This window comes from Rhincodon typus, chromosome 3, assembly GCF_021869965.1.
Source record: "Rhincodon typus isolate 14 chromosome 3, sRhiTyp1.1, whole genome shotgun sequence".
NCBI lineage: Eukaryota > Metazoa > Chordata > Chondrichthyes > Orectolobiformes > Rhincodontidae > Rhincodon > Rhincodon typus.
The window spans coordinates 54,151,636-54,175,738 of NC_063334.1; the positions used below are offsets into that span (position 1 = coordinate 54,151,636).

The 24,103-nt window shown below is 37.5% G+C and overlaps 2 protein-coding genes across 5 annotated transcripts in view; one reads left to right on the forward strand and one right to left on the reverse strand.

The window, feature by feature from the left end:
* The first annotated feature begins 509 nt into the window (after window positions 1-509).
* On the forward strand, window positions 510-10,430 carry LOC109920469 (Golgi membrane protein 1). Of its 4 annotated transcripts, none has more exons than XM_020520505.2 (6): window positions 1,003-1,123; window positions 2,190-2,331; window positions 4,449-4,653; window positions 5,530-5,595; window positions 6,427-6,561; window positions 8,534-10,430. In XM_020520505.2, exons 1-6 carry the CDS (start codon window positions 1,023-1,025, stop codon window positions 8,605-8,607), a joined length of 723 nt encoding a protein of 240 aa, XP_020376094.2. In that variant the 5' UTR covers window positions 1,003-1,022; the 3' UTR covers window positions 8,608-10,430. The 4 variants fall into 4 exon arrangements, with proteins under 4 accessions (XP_048476877.1, XP_048476870.1, XP_020376094.2 ...); XM_020520506.2 differs by having other exon boundaries at window positions 4,452-4,653; XM_048620920.1 differs by lacking the exon at window positions 6,427-6,561 and having other exon boundaries at window positions 510-1,123; window positions 4,452-4,653.
* Window positions 10,431-15,020: 4,590 nt separating this feature from the next.
* naa35 (N-alpha-acetyltransferase 35, NatC auxiliary subunit) overlaps window positions 15,021-24,103 on the reverse strand; it is a 16,910-nt gene continuing 7,827 nt past the window's right edge. The window contains exons 4-7 of the mRNA XM_048620931.1: window positions 22,277-22,417; window positions 18,806-18,928; window positions 17,879-17,959; window positions 15,021-15,277 (exon numbers count right to left, since the gene is read on the reverse strand). Of these exons, the coding sequence (XP_048476888.1) occupies window positions 15,218-15,277; window positions 17,879-17,959; window positions 18,806-18,928; window positions 22,277-22,417 (405 nt within the window). The 3' untranslated portion in view covers window positions 15,021-15,217. The remainder of the gene's footprint in view (window positions 15,278-17,878; window positions 17,960-18,805; window positions 18,929-22,276; window positions 22,418-24,103) is intronic.

Genomic DNA, 24,103 nt, shown 5'->3' on the forward strand with positions numbered 1-24,103 from the left:
GCAGCAGAGGTGCTGTTATTAGCAGTCTCCAAGCAGTTGGTACTGGGGAGAAATCCTGAGTTGCTGAGAAAACTGGTAAGAAGTCTGCAGAAGGCCGTGGAGGTCTTGAAAAGGAAGACCACCTGAATGGCTGTTGAATACTTGTTTAGGGAATGCATGCTAAGTAGTTTAGCAGTTTGTTTTAAGGGTCTTAGGGGCAGGCATTCACTCAATGCTTTTTTTTCAGTTAAAGCTCAAATTTGTTGAAAGGAAACCAACAACCAAACCACTGAGCAAGAAGTTTTAGCGTGGCAACAGGGTAGCTTTTACGAAGGTTTGAGTATACGTAAGGGTATTGTTGAGGTAAAAGAGATGAATCTTTCTGATATTTGAAATGAGCTTTTCCCAATAGTTCTTATATAATCTGAGTTTTTCGTTTCATTTATACAATACATCTTTTATGTTCTATTTTAAAAGTACATTGGCAGCATCTTGTGAATATGTTCAGTGACTGACCTCCATGGTAAGCAAAGTAAATGATTTATTGAGCCAGATTTCACTGGAATTTGACTTGTCTATTATCATTAGCTGGGATCGTACCAAATGTACTTGAATTTGAGAGAAATTTGTGAATTTTTAGAAATGAGTGCATGAAAGCACAGAATGGAAACAGGAGAGTTGCTGTTTAGAAGATTCAGTTAGAAATGAAGAAGTGGTAATTAGAGGAAAGAAAAAAGAAATTTAGAGGATGGGGGGTTGGGAAACAAGTGGAAAAGGTTGAGATTGAATAAATTGAAGTAGAGAGAGAGAGTGAAATTGCTTGAATTGGAAAGAGAGGAGAAAGGAAAAGAAAGTGAAATGGAATTAAAACAGGTTGAACTGCAAAACGTTAGATGACACAGACAACATGGCTTGGCTAGAAAAATCTTTCGAGTAAACTAAAAGAGACAGTTCGTACGATGTTTTTGATTCCACTGAGGAATTTAACTAGAAATCACTTTGGAGTCTAATGATAGTTGGTTTATCTGACTGTATTTTGAGAGATGCTTCTTTTTACTTCAGAACAATTTCAAGAGCTGCAAAAAGGATATAGCCATTTGAGTCAAAAGTTACAGGAACTGCAAAAAAAATTAACCTATGATGTGTAAGTATGTGAGCTCTTCAGTATTTATTATACAGAAATTCATTAATACAGTTAACTTTGTACTTTATTGTGACGTAGGAGTATAAATAACTTGTACATACAAAGTGCCTTTTAATTTGAATAACCATTCCAATATGTTTCATAAAAAGCTGGAAAATTGATGTTTGTTTTCAGTACGCTTTGCCATTTGCAGATTTCATGAGTTTACTGCTCGCCATTTGTGTCAAGAAATCTAATAAATCTATAATAAATAGAAACTATGAAAATTATCTCCTAGATTACTTTCATAGAACTGTGGGATTAGTACCAATTATGTACATGGGATTACATAGGATATAAAACTCAGATGTGTGACATAGCCCAACCAGTCTATGCTGATATTTACGTTTCATTTTGAGCCTTTCCTCCCATCTTTTCTAATCTAAATCTACCATTGTATCTATTCCCTTCTCCCTTTTGCGCTTGACTACTCCCTTTTAAATATGCCTATTATTTCAATCACTCCTTGTTGTAGTAAGTTCTAATTTCTTACCGTTCTTTGGAGTTCCCAATTGGATTTTTAGATAATTGTCATGTATCACTGTCTTTAGTTATGCTGTTCCCCACAAGGAGATAGGTTTTGATAAAAGATATCATAACTTTAAAGATCTGTATTAGATCAACCCTCAGACATTTCTTTTTCACCAAGTGCCAGTTTGTTAATCGTTTGCTTATTTTGCCCTAATCTCACTCCACCCAACATTTTTGGCTTGTAATGCATCTTATCGTCTATTATATCACAGATGGTCTCTTTTTTCCCCACGCACTCCATGTGAATTATTTAAAAACCCTTTACATTCTCAACTTGACCCAGTTTTGAGGAATGTTCAGCTTGAAATTTTAGCTCTTTCTCTATTGATGCTAGCTCTGGTGAGTATTTCTTGGTGTACTGAATCTATGTAGCATCTTTGCAGAAATTTGGAACCTCTTAATTATTCAGTATTGTGACATAAGTCCCCGAGCAAATTCAGTGACAATTTTAAGCAGAATTAATGAATTGTTGATTTATTTTTATTTGACTATTCAGTACTCAGTGCAGTAACCAAATAAATGATCAGAAAGAGCTGTACGAAGAGCAAATTAAGGAATTAAACAAGAGGCTTGCGGAGGCCACAAAGTTTCAACCTGAAAACAGAAATGCTGAGCCAACTAATCAAAGCAAGTTATTGGTAAAGACACAATCCATTTACAGTCTATATGTTTTCCAATCCAAAGCCTTGGATGTGCTTTTTCTTTTCACTTTTAATTTTTCTTTATGACTCACACCCTATATCCTTTATTCTCAAATATATTTGCTTGAATTGAAACCTTCAGATTAACTGCTTAGTGATGATGCAACTCTGCAGTGGTTTAATATATCTGATATTAGAAACCATGCAGAACCTGGCAAGTGACAATTCGTGCGTAAGAAATATCTTTAAAAGAGAGAATTCTAAGAAGCTTACAATAAATTAAAAGGTAGCAAAAGTTTTCACACAGAGCATTGAGCTACCTTTTGAAATAATTGCTCAAAGTTTGTGACATTTAGAAAAAGTGGGTACAAAGGGTATTGAGTAAAATGCATTATTACTTTAGCCTTTAGCAAATCTGATTCTGTCACCTTCCAGGCAATATATTCCAGATCATCATAACTTGCTGACTTTATTTTTTAAAAACGTTACCAATTCTGACCCTGGTTCTTGATGCAATTATCTTCAATCTGTTTCCATTGGCTAACTAGAGAACAGTTTCTCCTCATCTGTTCACAACCTGTCATCTTTTGTGTTCTAATGGGAACAATCCCAGCCCCTCTATAGTTTCTTCGATTCTGAGACTAGTCTAGCAAATCTTCCTTCAAACTTGTCCAACATCTTGACATCCTTCCCAAAGTGGGGTGCCAAAAATTCGATATGTCACTCCACCTGAGGTTCAATCAGCATTTGCAGTGCCCCAGCATAACTAACTTGTTTTTGTACTTTATGCCTGTATTTATAGACAGTGTAGGATTCTGCTTGTGTTGCTGGAAAAAAATACATCTCTTGTCAAGATGTATTCATCTTGCATTTCACAAGAATACATATTTAAGGGGCAAACCAACATTTACACTGCATCAGAGGACAGTGCTGATGGTTGACAGAGGACTCTGACAGAGGACTTCCCATGGTAAATCCACCCATTAATGATAGTTGACAGTTAAAAGCTAGGCTTTTTAAATTTTACCAGCTAGGTTGACTTAGATTAGGCAAGGACTGCCATAAGAAATGAACAATTAAATGACTGTTAAGTATTTTGTTGAATTGAAACAACTATAGTGTGTATAAATATTCTTTATGTTTGCAAAAAACAGACCCTGTTGGTAAGCAGAAAGAACATATGTTACAACTCAGCGAAGTAGGTGATGGTCATTCACTGGTTCATTTTTCAGGCCAATGCACTGACCAATCCAATTTTAAACCAGGCACATTGACACAACACTGTTTCAGCTCAATAAGATAGCTACCAGTTGGTCAACTGTTCATTTCTTATGGCAGTGCCTTGCCTAATCTGAATCAACCTGGCTGGTTTAAAACTTAACAAAGCTTGGCTGTTAACTGTCAATCAGCATTGAGAGATGCATTCTCCATGGCACCACCTCTACCTATCAGAGTTCATTGCCAGCCAATGTGTACTCTCCTCTCGTGCAGTATAAATGTTGATTTTCACCTTGAATTTATATTCTTGTGAAATGTCCAGATGAGTGTAAAATGAGAAGTTTGGACAAAATGTATTTTTTTCAACAATACTCAAATTCTGAACCACCAAAAAACTATTTGTATCCTGTATGTTCTTTCCAACATGTCCTGCCATCTTTGAATATTTTTGTAGGTTGCCCTCAGTGTGCCTTTGTACCAGTTTATTTTCTATTGCCTGTTGTTTATACTATTTCATTATTTCTGGAATAAGTGTACTTGCATTTCAGAATATTTCAGTTTTAACATCAGTGTGCAATTTTTGGAGTGCGTGCAATTGTTGCATAGCTTCCTTTAACGAGCTTCTTTTAATACATAACTGTGACATGCGTGTTTGGGAGAGAATTGACAGTTTAGAGCACGTGGTTGAAATAATTTAGTTTGTAGGAACAGTAGATAGGGTCAGTTTTACAAATCCAACAATGCAAGCATCACAAACCCAATTACTTGCCACTTCCTCTTGCCTCTCCCTATCGACACAAAAATATTTTAAACCAGATAGAATATGGCAGTTTTTAAAGTTGCTAATTAATTTCTAAACATTTAAGTGAATGACAAATTTCCTAATCACTGTCCAGCAGACTGAGCAGAAGCCTACAGAAAGACAACGTAACACTGAACTATCAAATAAAGAGCTGCTGTTTTCAAGACAAAACAAAGACCAGACAGACCACCCAGAAGTTGAGAAAATAAATAAAGTCGAACATAAGACAAATGAATTTGAACACGATGCAACATCTAGAAAGGTTGCTCAAGAAATTACAAACACATTACTAGATACAGGTATGAATTTTAAAATGCACGATTTGAATGTATCTTTCATTCATTTAATAGTGAACACCCATAAGCGTAGGTTTCCTATTGATGTTTATTTGGTTTTAAAATGTTTCAAAAATCCAGTTCAACATTGTGGATTCAATGCATTCCGACTTTCTTTTATACTCAAATCCCTAAGTTGTTAGCTGTGGTATTTTATACCGATTTGAACGTACCCTAATGACGGTTTAAAAATGCATTTATGGTAGCAGATTCAAATTCTCTATGACATTCATTTATTCTTTGATTTATTTTTGATATTGTTATAGCAGCATGAGAACCATTTAGTTTCTGACAACAGTTAGGGGTGGAATCTCTAAATTTTAAGATAGCTTTCAGGTATTTAATTTGCTATGTTCTGAAAGTTCTTGGCACTTGCTGCATGACTTCTCATTGACATTTCTCTTCCTCAAGGGTAACTAAGGTGATATAATCTTGAATTTAGGCCCTGCTGATATTAGGAAAGGAGGTGGGCAGGGATTGAAAATAAGGTTTCTCTTCTGCTCCATCCCTTTCCCCATTTGTGCATACAGAGTTGTGCAAGACACAAATTAAAAATATTGGGAAGATGGTGTATAAGTTTTGAAGCATCCTCTCCCTCTGTTCTATGTCAGCTTGCTGCTCTTTTAAAGCTAATGTGTCTCTAGTCCTGCAGCTTCAAGAACATGCCTACTATCGTCATTTGGTGGTGTGGCAATTAATTGACCATCTTGAGGAAAAACTACATTGAATGACTGTTTCCCACATGGTCCATAGTGTAGCCTGATCAGAAGAAAAATCTGTTCCTATATTTTCATTTGTCAATAACCATCAAGACTGAGTTAATGTGAGATTGTTTTGCAGGCACGCTTGATGATAAAAATCGAACAAGGCTTGACTATGAAAATTTACAATCCAGAAGAATTGCAGGTTCAGTATATTATAATTTTGCATTTGTAACTGTCAGGGTGGAACTGCAATGATGAGTAAATGGCAATTGTTTACTGAAAGTATGTTGCAGTGAATTCTTCTTTTACATCTGTAAGTTACTTGAAAGGTGTGGATCTAAGTCCTATGATGGACTTGGGCACATAACCTAGGCTGCCACTTTAGTAAATTACTTGGGGAGAACTATACTTTACACGAGATATTAAATGTGAAATTCTGTCCCCTTAAGATTGAGATGAGGAAGAATTTCTTTGGCTGTTAATCTTTGGAATTATTAGACTTAATTTAACTACAAGCGAATCTCGAGTTTTAGATGATGGGTAAGGAAATAGAGTTGAGGATGCATTCTGATCAACATGATCTTATTGAATGGTGGAGCAGTCTGAAGAGGCTGAACAACTGAGTCCACCTATGTCTTGAGTTCTTAAATCTTGACTGTAGGAACATACACTCTGGCTGCAAGACTACCAGCTAGAGGTGGCCAGACCAGTTGGATTTAGTTGCAGTTTCTGAATACAAATATGAAATAGCAGAGTACATTCAGCCCCTTGAGCCTTGCTTTGCCTTTGTGGCTGATCTGTTTGTGTTTCGAAGTGGTAAATTCATAACCTTTTCTGACTAAACTTGTTCTTTGCAAATGTAAAAATGGAATCCCTGTACACACCAAATCCATTTCCACTGGTCAGTGGAGCTATAATTGCCATCGTTCATTTATTATGTCAGGAATATTGTCAGTTTTTTCTAATCTCCCTGATAGCTAAGCTTTTTACATTTTATTTGCATTTTCTTCTTTCCCTCTCCCTCAAACTGCAGATGATGAATATCAAAATCAGAAAGAGCTGCTGAATACATTGAAAGGGAAAGAAACTGCAGATTATAATGGAGATGAGGGCAATGTTGCAGAATCTGAGAATGACAAAGAAGCAGAACTTGCAAATGATTTAACAGGTGTCTAGTTAAGCATTTTTATTAAAAGAAGTGAAAAAAATCTCCCTTTAAAATGTTTGCGTACAGCAAATCCTCATTTTAGAGTTGTAGCTGCATTCCAAAAGTGCAACTTGTAGGTGAAACAACTTCAAGCAATTTAGTTTTCCTATTAAAAGCAATGTAAAAACTGTATTTAGGTTCTGCATAACAATATTCACATTAGAAAATCTTTTAAATTTAAAGGATTTTACATTGCTAAATTCCAATATTGGTAAATGGAACAACTTTTCAAATAAAATATATTTAAAAATATAAAATAAATGTACTAACCCTTCTTTCTAATTGCCTCCTGCTTGCTGCCTATCCTGCACATCACCTGCCAACACCACATGTTCCCATCCTGTTATCCTCCCTCTCACCATTCTGTTGGCTTCCTAACTGCTGACTCGGCTTGCCTTCTCCACTGTCTCTCCAGTTATAAACGTAATTCTTTTGCTGTTGTCATGTCATGAACGCCTTTCTTCCGCTGATCCTGCTGTCAAGGAAGTGGATGTTTTCTCTGTGAAGATTCTTAGTTAGAAGTGCCACGGTACCCTTTATGGATAAAATGGTGCTTTCTTAGAGAGCTTAGCGATTTCTTGTGAGAGCTAGGTGCCTATTTTTTAGATGGTGGTTCGCTCTCTCACCGATTGTTCACATACCCTTGTCTTATATACCTTGGATGATATATCCATTTTCTTACAATAGCATTGTGGTCCGAGGTTGTCAAAACTATCAGATTTAAATTCAATTGGCTTTCAATAGCTAAGTGCTTGGTTTAAGTTAATTGGCCGATTCCAGCTCACTGCCAAAAAATCAAAAACAGGCCTAAGATTTCCAATCTCGCAGCCAGTTGACACGTTTCAATTTTAGAATTGGCTGTATATCTTCAGCTACGTGTGAACACTATTTTTTCTGTATAAATCTCTAAGCTTAGTAAAGCACTTTATCTCTTAAAGGAACCCCGCATTCTACACAACTTTTAACACTATTATATTAGGAACATTCTTGATGCCAATAGAAAGTTCATTTAATGACTAGTGTATAACGGTCTTTGTGTAGCATACATTTTTAATATGTTACTCTTTTTTTCTGGACTTTCACAATCAGTTGACTGATTCCTGATTTCAGATTTGGTTACTTAGGGTTTCAGTTATCCCAAGCCTCCAACTGGTCTCCTTCCTTTTCCTTTGCAAATTAATATTTTCTAATGAGTTTTGCCAAATGATGCCAATGCTTGGTACACATTTTGAAGTACTATGTTTCCACTAACAAAGATCTGTGATGCCAACATGATTATTTTGTTAAGACACCACAACCTTCTGAAGCAGACAGTTTCTTTCCATACTGAGACTAATTGTGATTTTGAGGAAACAAAACATAACAATTGCTTGACAGTTCATGCACTAGGGAAGCCTTGGAGATATTCTGTCTTCCAATATCTTTTAAAAATATTCTGTGTGTTTGCCACTTTGCTTCAGTTCCATTCTGTTCCTGTTTCCTCTGGTAGTTAACTAGAGTGTAGCATGTATGACTTGGTTAGAAATGCAGAACTGTGTGTGGCTTTGCATATCTAGTATATGCTTGTATAACTCCTTAAGGGCCTATGAGCTGATAGACATTCCTTTTTTCATGACCTCATCAGTTTTGTGTGAAGACTGAATTATATTTAAAGCATGATAAATCTTGCCTTCGAAATATGCATGGATGTGCTTTGAATTAATCAAAATTTGCGTAATTTGTATTGGTTATGGTATGAACTACATAATAAAATACTTTTTCTTCTGAAAGCTAAATGATCACTTTCAAAATGTACCCATTACCTGAAATTTTGATACTAATTGGTGTTTCATTTACAAAGTTCTCCCTTAATTATGATTTAGCTGTCAACATAGTTTGTAGTTCTAAATAATGATTGATACTAACACACTTTTTTTCTTTTTTGAATATTTAGAAAGACACAGTGAAGAAGCTGTGAACAGAATTCTTAATCCAAATGAAAATGCTAACTTGGGACCAATGTTGTGAAGAAAACCTTGTGAAAATTGTTGATTGAGTTTATCTCTTATTTGTTGATATTGCACATCTTTTGTTGACCATGCCCAAAATCTCATTTCTTTTAAAAATGGTAGGGGCTTCAAATCAAAATAGAAGGAACTGGTACCAATCATATACCATGGGCATTCCATAAATAGTTAGAAAGTGAAGAGTGTAGGAGATTTTATAGTTTTGAACAAAATTTAGTAATAAACTGTATTAAGCAGTTGAGACAAATTCAGACTCATGGCTTGTTGAATGCTTGAGCAGACCAGTATTGAAATTTGATGCTCTAAACCTTATTACATTCACTATTCAGAAGTGATATAATTTAATGATTTCATAATCTAGATATTAGTTCCTTATTATTTGTTTAAAGTAGCAAGTCTGTTATAATAGGAATCTAATTCAATGTAGAATTTAAGAATTTCTATTTTAACTATACATAAAAGTTAAAGAATTGTTTTTCATCTGTGGGTGAAGTAGATATTCAAGGATAAGTTCATTATTTAAAAAAGATTCTGAAATGTCTAGAAGATGTGGTCAACCTTTACATGTATTTGTTGTGTAGTGTATCTCCTACTGTTGGTGGATGTTTGGAGAAAAATTATTGCTGAGATATTTTTTTTGGTTGGATAGCTTTTTAAATTGCTAAGATGTGAAAATTTTAATTATCTTATGTCACTGATCTCAGGATGAGCTTACAGTAAATGTAATTGAATTTCTTCATGGAGAAAATACCCAGTGTTGGCCTCTGAAGAGACAGGGTTGAAAATGGAATTAAAGCTACTTTCATTTTTTTGTAGCAGTTTATCTGCTGCACTGCATTATCAGGGCATGAGGACATTGAGGTTGGGGTGCATATTCCTTTTTCTTTCCACTGAGAGATCAATTTTCTATTATCTAAAATTAAAATACTTCTCGAATAAGACTAATCCATCAGGCCAAATTCTTTTAACAAAGAAAAATATTAGATTCCATTATTTTCTGTTTAGCCATCTCAACAAGGAAAAGCCAGTTATGTGTCTTTGTTTTAAAAGCAGTGTAGTTATGTTTCTGTTGATACATTTTTCTCATTTAAACTTTGAAATTAGTTTGGTAACTTTATCCTGATGAAAATTTTATTTTACCGTTTTGTATTTTTATCTGAAGCATGTTTTCTACTTGTAAAATCTTTTGTTGTGTCACAAAAGAAGGGCAAGAAGGAACCTTGTCTCATTTACATTTGGTGCCTTTATAAGCAGGGGAATGACGTGGCTTTTTTTTATTAAAGTTCCTACAAAATTATAACGTGTCATTAAAATGATACTGGCTGTACTGTTCTGTCAATAAATGTTTACTTTGTGAAGCTTGCCACTGGGCTAATGGAAGTTATTTGCAAATTGGGTTGTCATTAATTTCATTACCATTAAATAGAATTTTTGTTCTTCTCCACTATGCTTTGGGCAAGTTTCCATTTTTTTATTCACAGGTAACTTGGCCAGTAATTTAATTTCAATTACGTTACGTGACAATTGCATAGAATTTGCTTTTGCAGGTCCTGCCCCATTAAACATAAGTAGCACAGTACTTCATCCTGCAGTCTATTTGGAAGTTACCCAATAAGAATTTCTTCTAGTGTTGGTTGTGGATTTTTTTTTTTCAAAAACTCATTCGTAGTTGTATTACCAAAATTCATGAATAATCTTTATTGCCTTGTATTTAACTAAATTTCAGATATCTATATTTGAAATGTTTTTGAGGATTTGGAATTGTATTCAAATTTGGTTTGGTTTGGTTCTGATGTTAATAAATGACTTCCAGATTTAATTCTACAGTTGTGTATTATGTGATTACTATTCATTTGAGCATTACTTTGTTCCATATGTAAAAATAGGGATTTTTTCTTTTAGATTTCCTCATTTAAATAAGAATTATAGGGTGACATGATTTATTTTTAAATTTAAGTTTAAGTTTTAAATTTGTTGAAATGGACATACTTTCTTGATTATGCTTTTCACTAAATAAGGTGAGAAGGAACCAGGAAAGTTCTGTCTGTAATTTTCCTGAACTAGGGAGGTAAAATAATAAATGCTGTAGGTGAAAAACACCTTCAGCACATGATATATAATTGAAAAATGACTATTTATGTTTTGTGCAGTGTAGTCCAATTGAGTGACCACTATTGGATTATTTTGAACACTGCAGAATACAAAAATGACATTGTCTTTTTCTGAAACACAATAAATCTCAAATGTACTAAGTAAGCTTAATAAGATGAGTAGAAGTGCCATTTATCATCTCCTTTTAGCTATAGTTTCCTTCCATGGGGTCATCTGTGATTTTCCAGAAGTAAATGTGCTCTGCACATGCATCATTTATCATTCAAGTATAGTCAGCCATGTTTGCTGTTTACAAAGATAACCAACTGTGACATTCTCTGGGAACTAACTGACTGGTGGGACTTTACATTTGTTTTTCATGTGAAAGTCAAATGTTGTGCTTATGTCTGCATATGTACTGAGAATATTAGAAGACCCAGAATGACTTTCTTACCAGCCTGCTTTCCTTCAAAAAATGTTAAATGTTTACCTGCTGTAAAGCTTGCTCTCCTAAATGAGTGCAAGAATCATCATTATGCTGTTCTGTTAATTCAATTCCACAGAAGTTGGGCACTTCCTCAAGCTGTAATTGCTGTAGAAATTATATATCTTAAGGTTTCCACAATACTTCTGGCAAAGCAGGAGAAGCTGCAGAGGAATTAGTAACAAATACATTTTTAAATTAATGGTTTCAGAATTGCATACATTATTTCTTTTATCTCTGACTCCTGGGATGTGGGCATTGCTGCCTGGCCCATGTTTATTGTCCATCCTTAGTTGCCTTTGAGAAGGTGGTAGTGAGCTGCCTTCTTTAAACTGCTGAGTTCCACATACTGTAGTAGATCCACAATGTCTTTGGAGAGGGAATTCCAGGATTTTGAGCCAGTGACAGTGAAGGAAAGGTGATACACTTTTGAAGTCAGGATGCTGAGCAGCTTGGAGGAGAAATTACAGGTGGTGGCGTTCCCAAGTATCTGCTGCCCTTGTCCTCGATGAATTTCTGCAGTACATCTTACACTGCTGCTATTAGACATCGGTGGTGGAGGGAGTGGATGCTTGTGGATATGATTCAAATCAAGCGGGCTGCTTTGTTGTGGATAGTGTCAAGCTTCTTGAGTGTTACGTCACACTCCCGACATCCTCCTTATAGATGTACAGGCTTGAGGGAGTTGGGAGGTGAGTCAGTCACTACAGTATTCCTAGCCTCTGACCTGCTCTTTTAGCCACTGTTTCCGAGACCAGTCCAGTTGAGTTTCTGGTCAATGGTAATCCCATTGAATGTCAAGGGATGGCAATTGCCTGGCATTTGTGTGGTGCAAGTGTTACTTACCACTTGTCAGCCCAAGCCTGGATATTATGCAGATCTTGTTGCATGTGAACATGGGCTGCTTCAGTATCTGAGGAATTGTGAATGGTGCTGAACATTGTGGAAATCATTGGCGAACATCCCCAATTCTGACCTTTTGATGGAGGGAAGGTTATTGATGAAGCAACTGAAAGTGGTTGACGACATAAGATGTAAGCAGAGTAAGGGGTTACAAGAATGTGTGGTCACTAAGTACTGTTTGAAAGTTGAAAGAATCCACTTCAATGCTATTTGTATTAGGTATAGGTCAGTAGTCCAGGTGATGTTTGGAAACATCTGAAGACATTGGATACAGCAAAGCCAATGGTACTGGAGCACAGCTCTCCAGAACTTGCTGTGGCTGCGCACCAAGCTCTTTAATACAGCTGGAACACTGGCATTGATCAGACAATGTGGAAACTTGCCCAGCTTTGTGCATAAAAAGGAAAAATCCAATCTGGCTAATTACCACCCTATCAGTCTTCTGTCAATCATCAGCAAAGTGATTGGAAGGGGTCATTAGTGGTACCATTGAGTAGCATTTGCAAAGGGCTAACCATTCACTGATGCTCAGTTTAATGGTGAAGTGAGTGTCTTAAGAATGAATGTTTTGGACTAGAAAATAGAGGTATCTTATTACAGAATTATTAAAAGCAATTCTGAAGTAAATAATTCAAACAGGTTTGAAGTTAACTGCACTTGAGTCAACCTAGCGTCTGAAAAGTTTGGGGCCAGCAGACCAAGACTGCAAACAGTAGTGGGGGTTTTCAGAAATGTGTAATTTGTAGTTATTCCAGTAAAGGATAATTTGATTATAATTGCCCAGAATTAAGGAAAGCTTTAGAATTAAAATGGAGGGTAGAATCAGTGGTGTTGGCTGTGTTAAAAAACATAGGTGAATAGTGAATAAAATGATTTGATCCTTGAATTTAAGGAATAAAAGGTCTGCCTCTTCCCCTTAAGGTTTCAACAGCTTGTTGTGAATTTGACTGATAAACAGTGAGGACCTCAATTCCACCTCATTATTCATTAATCTCACTTTATCTATATGCATTTTCCAATTCCCTCAGGCACTGGAGAGAAACTAAATGGCACCAACTCCTGACTTATGTCAGGCGGTACATGGTGTTCTGGCCAGTTGCTTCTATGGGATTTTGTTAACCTCATTCACTAATGTCACATGACACTGTCAATGGACAGCAGTTGTCTCCACTGATGTTTGCCAGTGGTGACAATCAGTCTCATCGATTATTGTAGTAGATCTTGCACTAACTCTAACACTGTCGCTGGTGCATTTTGCAGCTCACCAATCCTGGCATTGTAATGCTCCTGGAAGGTCACTCTGCACAGAAACACACCCATTTTATGCATCTACACAAGATCCATCTCCGGGTTTTTAGTTGACTTTCTTTGCATTTAATAACTTTGTCCTTGGATGTTGACAGCATCACTGCCTGCCTTTTAGCATATTTCTACTTCATGCATAAATTAACAGGACTGGCTTACTTGTTTCTTCAGACAAAGACATGTATGGCATTGTCTACAGCATGTGTCATGCACTTCAACCAAATGGCTTAATCTGAAGTGCTAAATAGTCCTTAGTTGACTGAAGAGGGACTGCTGCCAAACATTGACCATAACCAACCTCTGAACTGAAACTAGAGTTGGGTGCTTGCTGTGAGAAAATAAGAGTGAGAGTAGGCTTGTAAAAGTTTCTCTGGTATGCAAAGAGAAAAGTATTAATGAAGACAAATGTCCCTGACAGTCAAATAGGGGAAATTATAATGGGGAACAAAGAGTTGCAGACCAATTAAATAAATATTTAGGTTCTGCCTTCATAAAGGAGGACTACAAATAACATCCCAAAAGTGTTGGGGAAATTGATGGAATTAAAAGGCTGATAAATCCCCAGGGCCTGATAATCTACAGCCCAGAGTACTTGAGGAAAAAACCTAGAAAGTGGATGCAATTGTGACCATATTTCAAGATTCTATAGAATTTTTGATTTGATTAGCTGCAAGCTAACAAGCAATTTACAGCAACCCCTCCAAAGGTGCTTAATTTTGTTGCAGATGTAGTTCCAGAAACTCAGTGACTAGTTGCAGTTTGAAATTAATTATGTTTTATGTTTTCTGATGTTTTAAGCCACTGTGCATGAGTTGCAGGGAAGTCTGTGCTGAAGCAGTGGAATCCAGAATGAGGTTGATAAAGAATTGAGGATTGCTTAACCAAAATATCATGGAAAAATACCAATGAAATGTTGTTTGGTTAAGAATAGCTGGAATGATCAAAAGAAATCAGTGAATCTGGTAAGCAGTGATATATCTTTTGAATTGGTCCCAAAGTAGAAGTGAATGAGGCTTAAAGATCTTGCAATACAAGGAATTGCTAGGTGTGGTGTATAGAATCATAGCATGGAAGAGGCCCTTTAGCTCACTAAATCCTCAAAAGGTTAGAACTTGAGTCTTTGTAAGCTATGGTGCCAAGTTAATAGAACTTATAATCAAAAAAAAACTTGCGACACGGGGTAGTTCTGTCAGATAATTGTACTCCATAAGATTGTAACACCTAACTTGACAGTGTTGTAACAGTGGGCTGATTCTTGTTAGTTGACTTATTTCAGCGTCCAGCCCATTCACGTCAGGCCTTTAGAAACTTACATGTCTTCCCACCTTGAGTGGGCTTGTGGTACAGTGATATGACCCTACCTCTGAACCAGGAGACCTGGTTCGAGTGCCACCTGCTCCAGAGTTGTGTAATAACATCTCTGAACAGATTGTTTAGAAATATCTTCCATAGGTTGCCTGGATTTTCTTTTCTGGGAAAGAGAAACAATTATGCTGACCTAACAAATACTAATAATACAACACTAATTGGTAATTTATGAATGAGAAGATTTCTGGAACTCATTGTAAAAATGTTACAGCCACCAACATGTAGATTGGTTGTCCTGGAGTGAAGGACTTGACATTCATCAATTATCAACAAAACAAATTTAATTTTTTTAAAAAATTAACAGTACAGCAGCATATGCTGTTGATGTGCAAAGGCTCTGAATTTTACATAGACCCTTTCTAGCATTCTGGAATATTGTCACACCTGGAGCAAAATGTTTCAAGTCTTGAACTGCAGCTCAATATACAAACTGCATCCACGGCCATTATTTCTGCTGGAGTTAAATTAACTTGACGACTGGAAAGTATTTGTGAAGAGAAAAATCGAATTCTGGAGGAACCTGAAATTAAATTTAAAAATTACCTTGTACACTAATTGCTTTTGAAATGCAACAGTCTGATGATGCTGGAAGACTGGAGTACAGAATTGCTTTGCATACTTGTATTTTCTAACTTTAGATATTTTAACTTTCTTCCAATGCATGCAATGTACTAGTCATCAGCCCTTCCACAAATTAACCTACTGTCCCCTTGATCTCTTCAGCTGCTTGCTGATCCTCCAACCTTACTATTTATCTCCAGTCCTTGTGCATTGTCTCTCTACCACTGTTATCCTCACCATCTTAAAATCTAAAATTGCAAGCCAATGGAAAGCAGTCAGTCATCATGTTTAAAATCAATAATTTGGAGTCTTAAAATCTTCTATACAAACAAATGTATAGATTTCAATCCTTTGTACGTACAAAGAGTAAAAGACAGATTAAAGCAGAAAGTTTTGAAAAAAAGGAATCATTGCAAATCAAACCAAAATAATCAATTGTATGATCAGAAAATAGGTCTATCTACTTAACCTCTCCTCATAAGGCAGTCCCTCCCTACCCAAGTATCAGCCTATTTGCACCTGCTTTCAGTGATTTCTAAACAAGGACAATGTGTCTCTTTGGACATCAAAAATTTCTCACCATTTAAATATAACAGGCTAGACTAGGCCAGGACCAGAATATCCATCTGCCTCCATCCTGTTATATGCTTTAATAATTGATACAAAAGACAACTTGGCCCATATGCTACACTCCAGGATGCCAAAATTCAAAAAATGTTCTGTCCTGTTTCCTCCTCCTACAATAAGGAACCTAATTCAGATAACAAAAACAATGCAACAATTCTAAGAGTATGTGTAACTTTTGCCTATTCATATTAAATGGCACTTGTGAGCCATGAAAAGATAAACTGTAAAATTTGAAATTGTGTAAGAATAAACATTTATTAATAGCCACCAGAACTGAAAGCATATTTGCAAAAAATCAAGATAAAAGTGAATTATTCTAATAATACTTAATAACAGTTCATGGTTTAAATTTCCTTTTTATTCATTCACTGGATATGGAGACTGTAGGCACTTATTACTCATCCCTGGTGGCCCTTGAGAAGGTGCTTTTAATCAATTAGTCTCATGAACCACCAATTCTTGAGGTGTTGGAACACCCACAGTGCTGTTAGGAAGTAAGTTTCAGGAGTTTGACGCAGCAACAGTGAAAGAGCAATAGTTAGTAAAGTTTGCAGGTGACACCAAAATTGGAGGTGTAGTGGACAGTGACGAAAGTTACCTCACGGTGCAACAGGATCGTGCTCAGATGGGCCAAGGAGTGACAGATGGTGTTTAATTTAGATAAATGTGAGGTGCTGCATTTTGGAAAGGTAAATCAGGGCAGACCTTATATACTTAATGGTAAGGTCCTGGAGACTTGTTGAACAAAGGGACCTTGGAGTGCAGGTTCATAGTTCCTTAAAAGTGGAGTTGCAGGTAGATAGGATAGCGAAGGTGGTGTTTGGTATGCTTGGCCTTTATTGGTCAGTGCATTGAGTAAAGGAGTTGGGAGGTTGTGCAGGAGATTGGTTAGGCCTCTTTTGGAATATTGTATGCAATTCTGGTCTCCCTTCTCTTTGAAGGATGTTATGAAACTTGAAAGGGTTCAGAAAAGATTTACAAATATGTTGCCAGGGTTGGAGGGTTTCAGCTATAGGAGAGTCTGAATAGGCTGGGGCTGTTTTCCCTGGAGTTCTGGAGGCTGAGGGGTGACCTTTAAAGAGGTTTATAAAATCTTGAGGGGCATGGATGGGATGAGTAGACAAGGTCTTTTCCCAGGTGCAGGAGTCCAAAACTAGAGGGCATAGGTTTTAAGGTGAGAGGGGAAAGATTTAAAAAGGACCTAAAGGGCAACTTTCTCACACAGAGAGTGGTGCATGTAATGGAATGAACTGCCACAGGAAGTGGTGGAGGCTTGTACAATTATGACATTTAAGAGGCATCTGGATGGGCACATGAATAGGAAAGGTTTAGAGGGATATGGGCCAAGGTTAGCAAGTGGACTAGATTTATTTAGATTATCTGGTCAGCATGGACGAGTTGGACTGAAGGGTCTATTTCCATACTGTACCTCTCTTATGACTCTAAGTGGAATGTTGGTGAGTTGCTGCAGTTCATCTTGTAGATGGAATACACTGTTGTCACTTATGAGAGTAATTGGGGTGCTGCCTCTTTAGGAGAGCTGATCAGGTGAATTGCATAGGTGGAGCTGAGGGCTCAGCCTAGTACAAGCTGTGGAGGTGTGAGTGTTGAAAAATAAAGTGTTCCTGTTCAGATTTTTACCTTGGCATCCTTTGTGTACAATTCCTGGTTCCCAGTGAATTACAAACTGGTACACAGTGTATATTTAAGGTCCAAAATGGGGTGGCAATCAAGTTCGTTTTGATACTCTTCTGTCTCATCAGATAATGGCTTACACCTTGGTAGTCCACTGTCTTAAACGTACCTGGGTATGGCTCAGGTGCCCTACCTTGTCCGAGATAGATATCTATGTGTATGTGTATATATCTTTGTGTGTTCCTGTATTTATTTCTGCAAACAAACATGACAGTATTTCTCCAAGTCTACAACTTACCTTAGAGTCTTTCTTGTGGCCTCCTGCAAGCAGCTTCATCACCACAATATTAGGTTTTGCAACTTTCAAAATTCTATTTACCTGAAAAACAAATTCCAAGCCATTGGGGGAACGAGTTATAAACAGACTAGCAAAGGTAATTCGGAGATAGCAAGAACTGCTGATGCTGGAGTCAGAGTTGATACAATGTGGAGCTGGAGGAACACAGCAGGTCAGGGAGTATTAGAGGAGCAGGAGAATCGAAGTTTCGGGCCTAGACCCTTCATCAACTGAGGGCATTATTACTGAGTTTGCAGAAGGATTGGACAGGCTATGGGAGGGGGAAGGGAGCTGGGAAATAAATAGACGGAAGAGGGGTGGCAATAGGTGGATGCAGGTAGGGGTAGTGGGGATTTGTCAGTGGGAAGGGTGAGGCAGCTAGGTGGGGAAGGAGATAGACTGGCAGTGTCAGGTCAAGGAGGGAGGGTTGGACATGGGATTAGGCTTTCCTCCAGCCCCATCCCTCTTTCCTCTATTTCCCAGCTCCCTCTCGCCTTCCCCCCACCCCCCTGACAAGTCCTGAAGAAGGGTCTAGGCCCGAAATGTCAACTCTCCCTACTCCTCTGATGTTGCCTGATCTGTGTTCCTCCAGCTCCATACTGTATCAACCAAAGATAATTAACAGGTACAATTCAATAAAAGGGACATATAGCATGATTGCACATTGCACAAGATAAATACAATAAACATATGGCCCCTGTTTATAATATCACCTATGAAAGTAGGTGATATTATGTTGATATGTGAAATTAAAATAAGCCATTCAAATAGAAACAATAGGATGCGCACTTAAGGCTCTACAAATCCAATATACAAAATGTAAAACCGTTTTGCCAAGAATCAATTATATTTCATTTGTAAATATATTCTGCACTAAGCACACAGTACCTCATTGTCTGGGTTTGGGATGTTTTCCAGTATCATCTTAGCCTGCTGGAAGTGCTTACTAGCAGCTATGTAAAGGTCGGAAGATTGAGGAGGAGGAGTGTACTTGTTGAGGTCAGACATTTCCTACTTGACAAAATATAAAAATGTTAAAGATAAGAAATAATTTTTTTAAAAAAAGTTCATCAATATGACATACCAGCATTCACTGCCCATCTCTAAATGCCTTGGCAAGGGTGGTGGAGAGATTCCTTCTTGAACTGCTGCAGTTCTTGGGATATAGGACCACTGTTTGAAAAGTGTTATAATGTTTCATAAGATCCAGAGGTGTGTGTAGTGGCCATTATTAGGGAAACGGTGCTGAAAAGTCTGAAGGTGGATAAATTGCCCAGACCAGACGGACTATATCTCAGGTTCTGAAGGAGAAAGCTGAGAAGATTGTGGAGATATTGGTAGTGATCAGTGGAGTCAGGGAGGGTCCCAGAGGATTGGAAAATGGCTAATGTAATATAACACCCCTGGGAAAGAAGGTAGAGACAGAAGACAGGAAACTATAGCCCAGTTAGGCTGACCTTGATTGTTGTTAAGATTGCAGAGTCCATTAGTATGGTTGAGATTGCGGAGTACTTGGAAATGCATTGTGAAATAGGGCTGAGTCAGCATGGCTTCATAAAGGAGAGGTCATACCTGACAATTGCTGCAAATGGGCATGAGCTGCTTCAGTAGCAGAGGAATTGTACATTCTCACCTTCTCACCCTGGAGAATGAGACAGCATATCAGGCAGCAACTACAGAAACAGAAGCTGGAATTTTCTGGTCTTCAAGCTGGGAAGGCATTGTAATTATCTGAGTGCCGGAGTACCAGAATCCTGCTGCCTTCCTGCCTCCACCTGAACTATACTCTAGCTGGCAAGGTCCAAGCTTGCTCAATCTTTCCTGCTGCGAAATCAGACCCAAAAATGGTTGAATAAGTGCTTATTCCCACCTGCGCTGCAATCATCTTAGTTGTAGGTGGGATAAGTAACAATTAACCCACTTGATCAGTGAGCACAACCTATCGTTGGGTGGGCGTGCGTGCACACATGTATGTATGTGTGCTCAATCTGCTCCAGCCTGTGTATGATCAAGGGATTTGGCTGCTTACAACCAACAACTTACCTTTGCTTCCAATTTCCCCTTGACCCACAACTCTAGAAAGTCCCACACAAAAAAGCACTTATTATTGACCTTCCAGAAGCAACCGTTACTTTCTCCATGACACTGCCTAAAGTTGGTCTTCCTGATACTTAAATTAGAGGAAATTTCTGCGCGTCAGTAACAACTGGTGTTTTCACATGATATCTCTGAGAGACAGCTCATGGAGGAATAGGAGTGGTATCAAGGATAGATCTTTGGGGGTGGGGACACCAGAGCTAACATTTCAAGAACAGGAAGAGAAACTGTTACAAGTCTGCCTATGACTATAAACAAAAGTAGTACCAGGTCAATGCAGTCCCATCCAACTGAACAATAATGGAGAGGCACTGGATGAGGACGGTGTAGTCAACTGTGTCAAAGGCTGTATACAGGCAACAAGCAAGAGGATGGGAGGCATGCAAACTTTGTCACAGTCATACAAGATTCGAACCTTGGTGACGGCCATTTTGATAATCTGAAACCTTCCAGTCACATTTCTGTCTCTGCCAAATATGGTATGCTAGAGAAAATGGGCTCCACATTGGGAGGCATGATGTTGTTTCAGGATTTGAAAGGGAAGGAAAGTCGGGGATGGAGTGTTAGCTTGCAAGGATGGTGGGGTCAAGTATTGGTTTCTGAAATTCATGGTAATGTTACTTTACAGGAAAGAAAAAGACCATCTGGAGAGAGATCTGCTAACAATATCAGGGGGGCTAGGTGGCAAACGGTTTTATATTAAACACAATGAACTTAGGGAGGCCAAGATGGGAGATAGGGGAGAAAAGAGAAAGATCAGAGTTCAGGCCTAAGTAGCAAGTAGCATTAAAGGCTGAGAGAAGGGAAGAAGTGACACAGGACAATTGGTCAGATGTCTTGATCTTATTCTTTGTATCCATTTTTGGAACGGAGGGTGGAAGACCTGGAAAAATGGGCTTAAGAAAATGGCTCGCAGTAAAGTAAAAATGCCAGAAGTTATCTTTACATCCCAGGATGAACTAAGCAGTTTTAGATGATGATTAGAGTTAGACTCAACTCGCCAGTCATTTTTGGTGATGGACAGCTAAACCAGTTATCAGTCACATCATTTCAAGTCTGCATTCTTAGGATTGAAAGGAAGAAAAAGATGAAGGCTATACCATAGGGAGGAAGAGTAATATTTGTACTGGGGACAAAGGCATCAAAGATGAATGTAAGGGTGCACTTGAGAAAATCAGTAGCTATAGAAATATTGTAGCAAACAAGGGCCAAAGGTTAGAATATTGGGATCTTGAAAGTACAGTGTTAAGTGAATTTTCTGATTCAGATAGACAAAGTGAGGCTGTGAGGAGAATTTGGGTTGAAAGTAGTACAAAGGAATGATTAGCTTATCAATGGTTTATACAACAAAAGTAGCAAGACATGGTGAGACTGTATGTCAATGGAATGGTTCTCAATATAGGCTGGGTGTTTAAATGGTGGAAATTTCTCCTCATTTAAGTTTGAAATGGCCTATTACATATCCTGAGACTGTGACTTCTTGTTCTAGATTTCCCCAGGTGAAACATCATTCTTGCATCCAGTCTGACTAGCTCTGGAAGAATTTTATATATTTCAATCAAATCGCCTCTCATTCTTCTAAAATCTAGTAAATTCAGACCCGGTCGGTTTAATCTTTTCCTATTCAACAAAACCACCATTCTAGGAATTAGTCTGGTGAACCTATGCCAAGTGTGTTTTCTCTTAAGAAAGGAGATGAAAACTACACAAAACACTCTGGGTGACTGATCTCACCAACGGTCTCTTTAACTGAAGGCTTTCTTTCTCCTGTAAAGGAACTCTCTTCCAGTGAAGGTCACCATGCCATTTGCCTTTCTAATTGTTTGCTGTTCATGGATGGCAAGAAATTAGCTCACAAGTGAACAGACGTTCTGGAAGGGGTTGTGTAGAGTGGTTGTAAAAGTTTATTTGCTGACAAGAGTTCACAGTGTTAGGAGTCAGATGGATGAACTATGAAGGAAATTGATAAATTAGTTCCTAACTGACCTTCTGAGCAAGAAGTTGGAGAAAGAGAGAGAGAGAGAGAGAGACAGTGAGTGAGTGCGTGAGTGAGACGAGGTAACTTGAGTTGCTGCTCATAATGTCTCTTTCAGAGGATACTATGAGAAACAGAGAGGACTGCTTTAGATGTACCTAATAGGGAGTTAAGCCTGGGAGGGTGGCGAGAGCGCCAGAACCTCAAGTCAGAAACATTTTGCACATGGTGAATTGAAATGTTAATCAATTGGATAATATACATGAAGATGTACTCTTGCTACCCACCTTAAACTGTAGGTAATGCACTGGTGGAGGAGTGAGAACGCTGTTGAATGGGGCAAATCTATGCTCATATCGAACCTGTTCACTATCCAGTTCAAATTTTGGCTTTCTCACTTTTCCATCCATATCAAAAGCTATCATAGTCTGTACCACACAATAAAAAAAAGGGGGAAAATATATTTCAAGTAAGCATAATTTTTAAACATGAGTTATCTTCAGAATGCTCAATGATTATACTCACAGAAAAGCATTAAATCAAATTATTTATATCAAATACAAAATGTTTTTTGCAAACCACTTTGATACCCTTGTGAAAATTATAAATAAATTACATTTGTATTAAATGTAATAAATACTTTTATATATTAGAAATCTCCCATGGTGTTGCTCTGTGAGTAGATTACACTGATTTAGAGCAGTAGGATGTTATGTAAGAACGCACATTATCAGGTCCATTGATTTATAGTGATTAAGTCAAATTCTGCCTTAATATATTTTGGAAATTTAATGAGTGCTATGAAAATTTATTCTGTACATTATTACATAGAACTTTAAATTAAATGGTAATTATTATTGATTGCTCCATTATCTATATATTTCATGTTTCCTCTCAGTTTCTCCATGACCATTCAGTCTTCCAGCTGTCAAAATAATTTATCCTCAGGAACACCAGTACAGATAGGAAAATATGGTGTGAGAAAGACAAAAGGAGGTTGCAGATGGGTATAAATAGATTAAGTGATTGGCAAAAATATCTGGCAGATGGAGTATCAGGAAGAATGAAAAAGCAGAATATTGTTTAAATGGAGAAATATTTGCAGAATTCTGAGGTGCAGAGGGATCTCTGTGGTCTAGCACATGAATTACAAAATGTTAGTGTGCAGGTGCAGCACGTTGTCAAGGCGGCTAATGGGATACTAGAAGAACGGAACCTCAAAGAAAAGAAGCAGTGCTTCAGTTATACAGGTCATTAGTGAGACCACATATCGAATACTATGTGGGGTTTTGGTTTTCTTGTTTCAGGAAGGATGCAAATACATTGTAGGCATTCAGAGGAGATTTCCTACATTGATATTTGAAATGACTGAGTTGTCTAATTAGGATAAGTTGGACAGGCTGGACTTTTTCTTCTTAAGTTTAGAAAAGTAGTTACTCTCGAAGTACATAAATCCTGAATATTCTTGACATGGTTGATGCTTCTTTTTGTGGTTCAGAGCAGAGCTAAGGATACTCTTTCAAATTAAGGGTTGCCCTTTTAGAACAGAGATCAAGAGATGTTTTTTCTCTTGGAGGGTTGTGAGACATTTTAAGCAATGGGTCAAACAGCATTTCCAACAAATCATGTGACTGAAGCTAATCGACTAGATACATTATCCAGTGAGAAAATTACCAAAGGGGTTTTCTAAATTGAGCTTTTACCGCCCAGCCTGAGAGGCAAAAGCTGGTTCAGTTCAGAAGATCTATACCAGCTGTTTAGGAGCCTTAAAATAGTCAAGTAACTAGAAATCTTTTTTCTTACAGTTCAGCAAGTTAGCCTGTAAATGTGCATCTTTGGAAAAGATGGAAAGAATCACATTTGGAATTTCACTGAAGGCAATGCAGCCAGTTGAGTAAAAAATGTAACAGTGAAGATAAAAGTGAGATTTCACTGGAGTTAATTGTATCAGATATTGCTGGGAAAAGAGCAAGATCTTCACAAATTGTCACATATATGTATAAGTTATATACATATTATTTGGATAACAAGGTGTAGAGCTGGATGAACACAGCAGGCCAAGTAGCATCAGAGGAGCAGGAAGGCTGACGTTTCGGGCCTAGACCCTCCTTCAT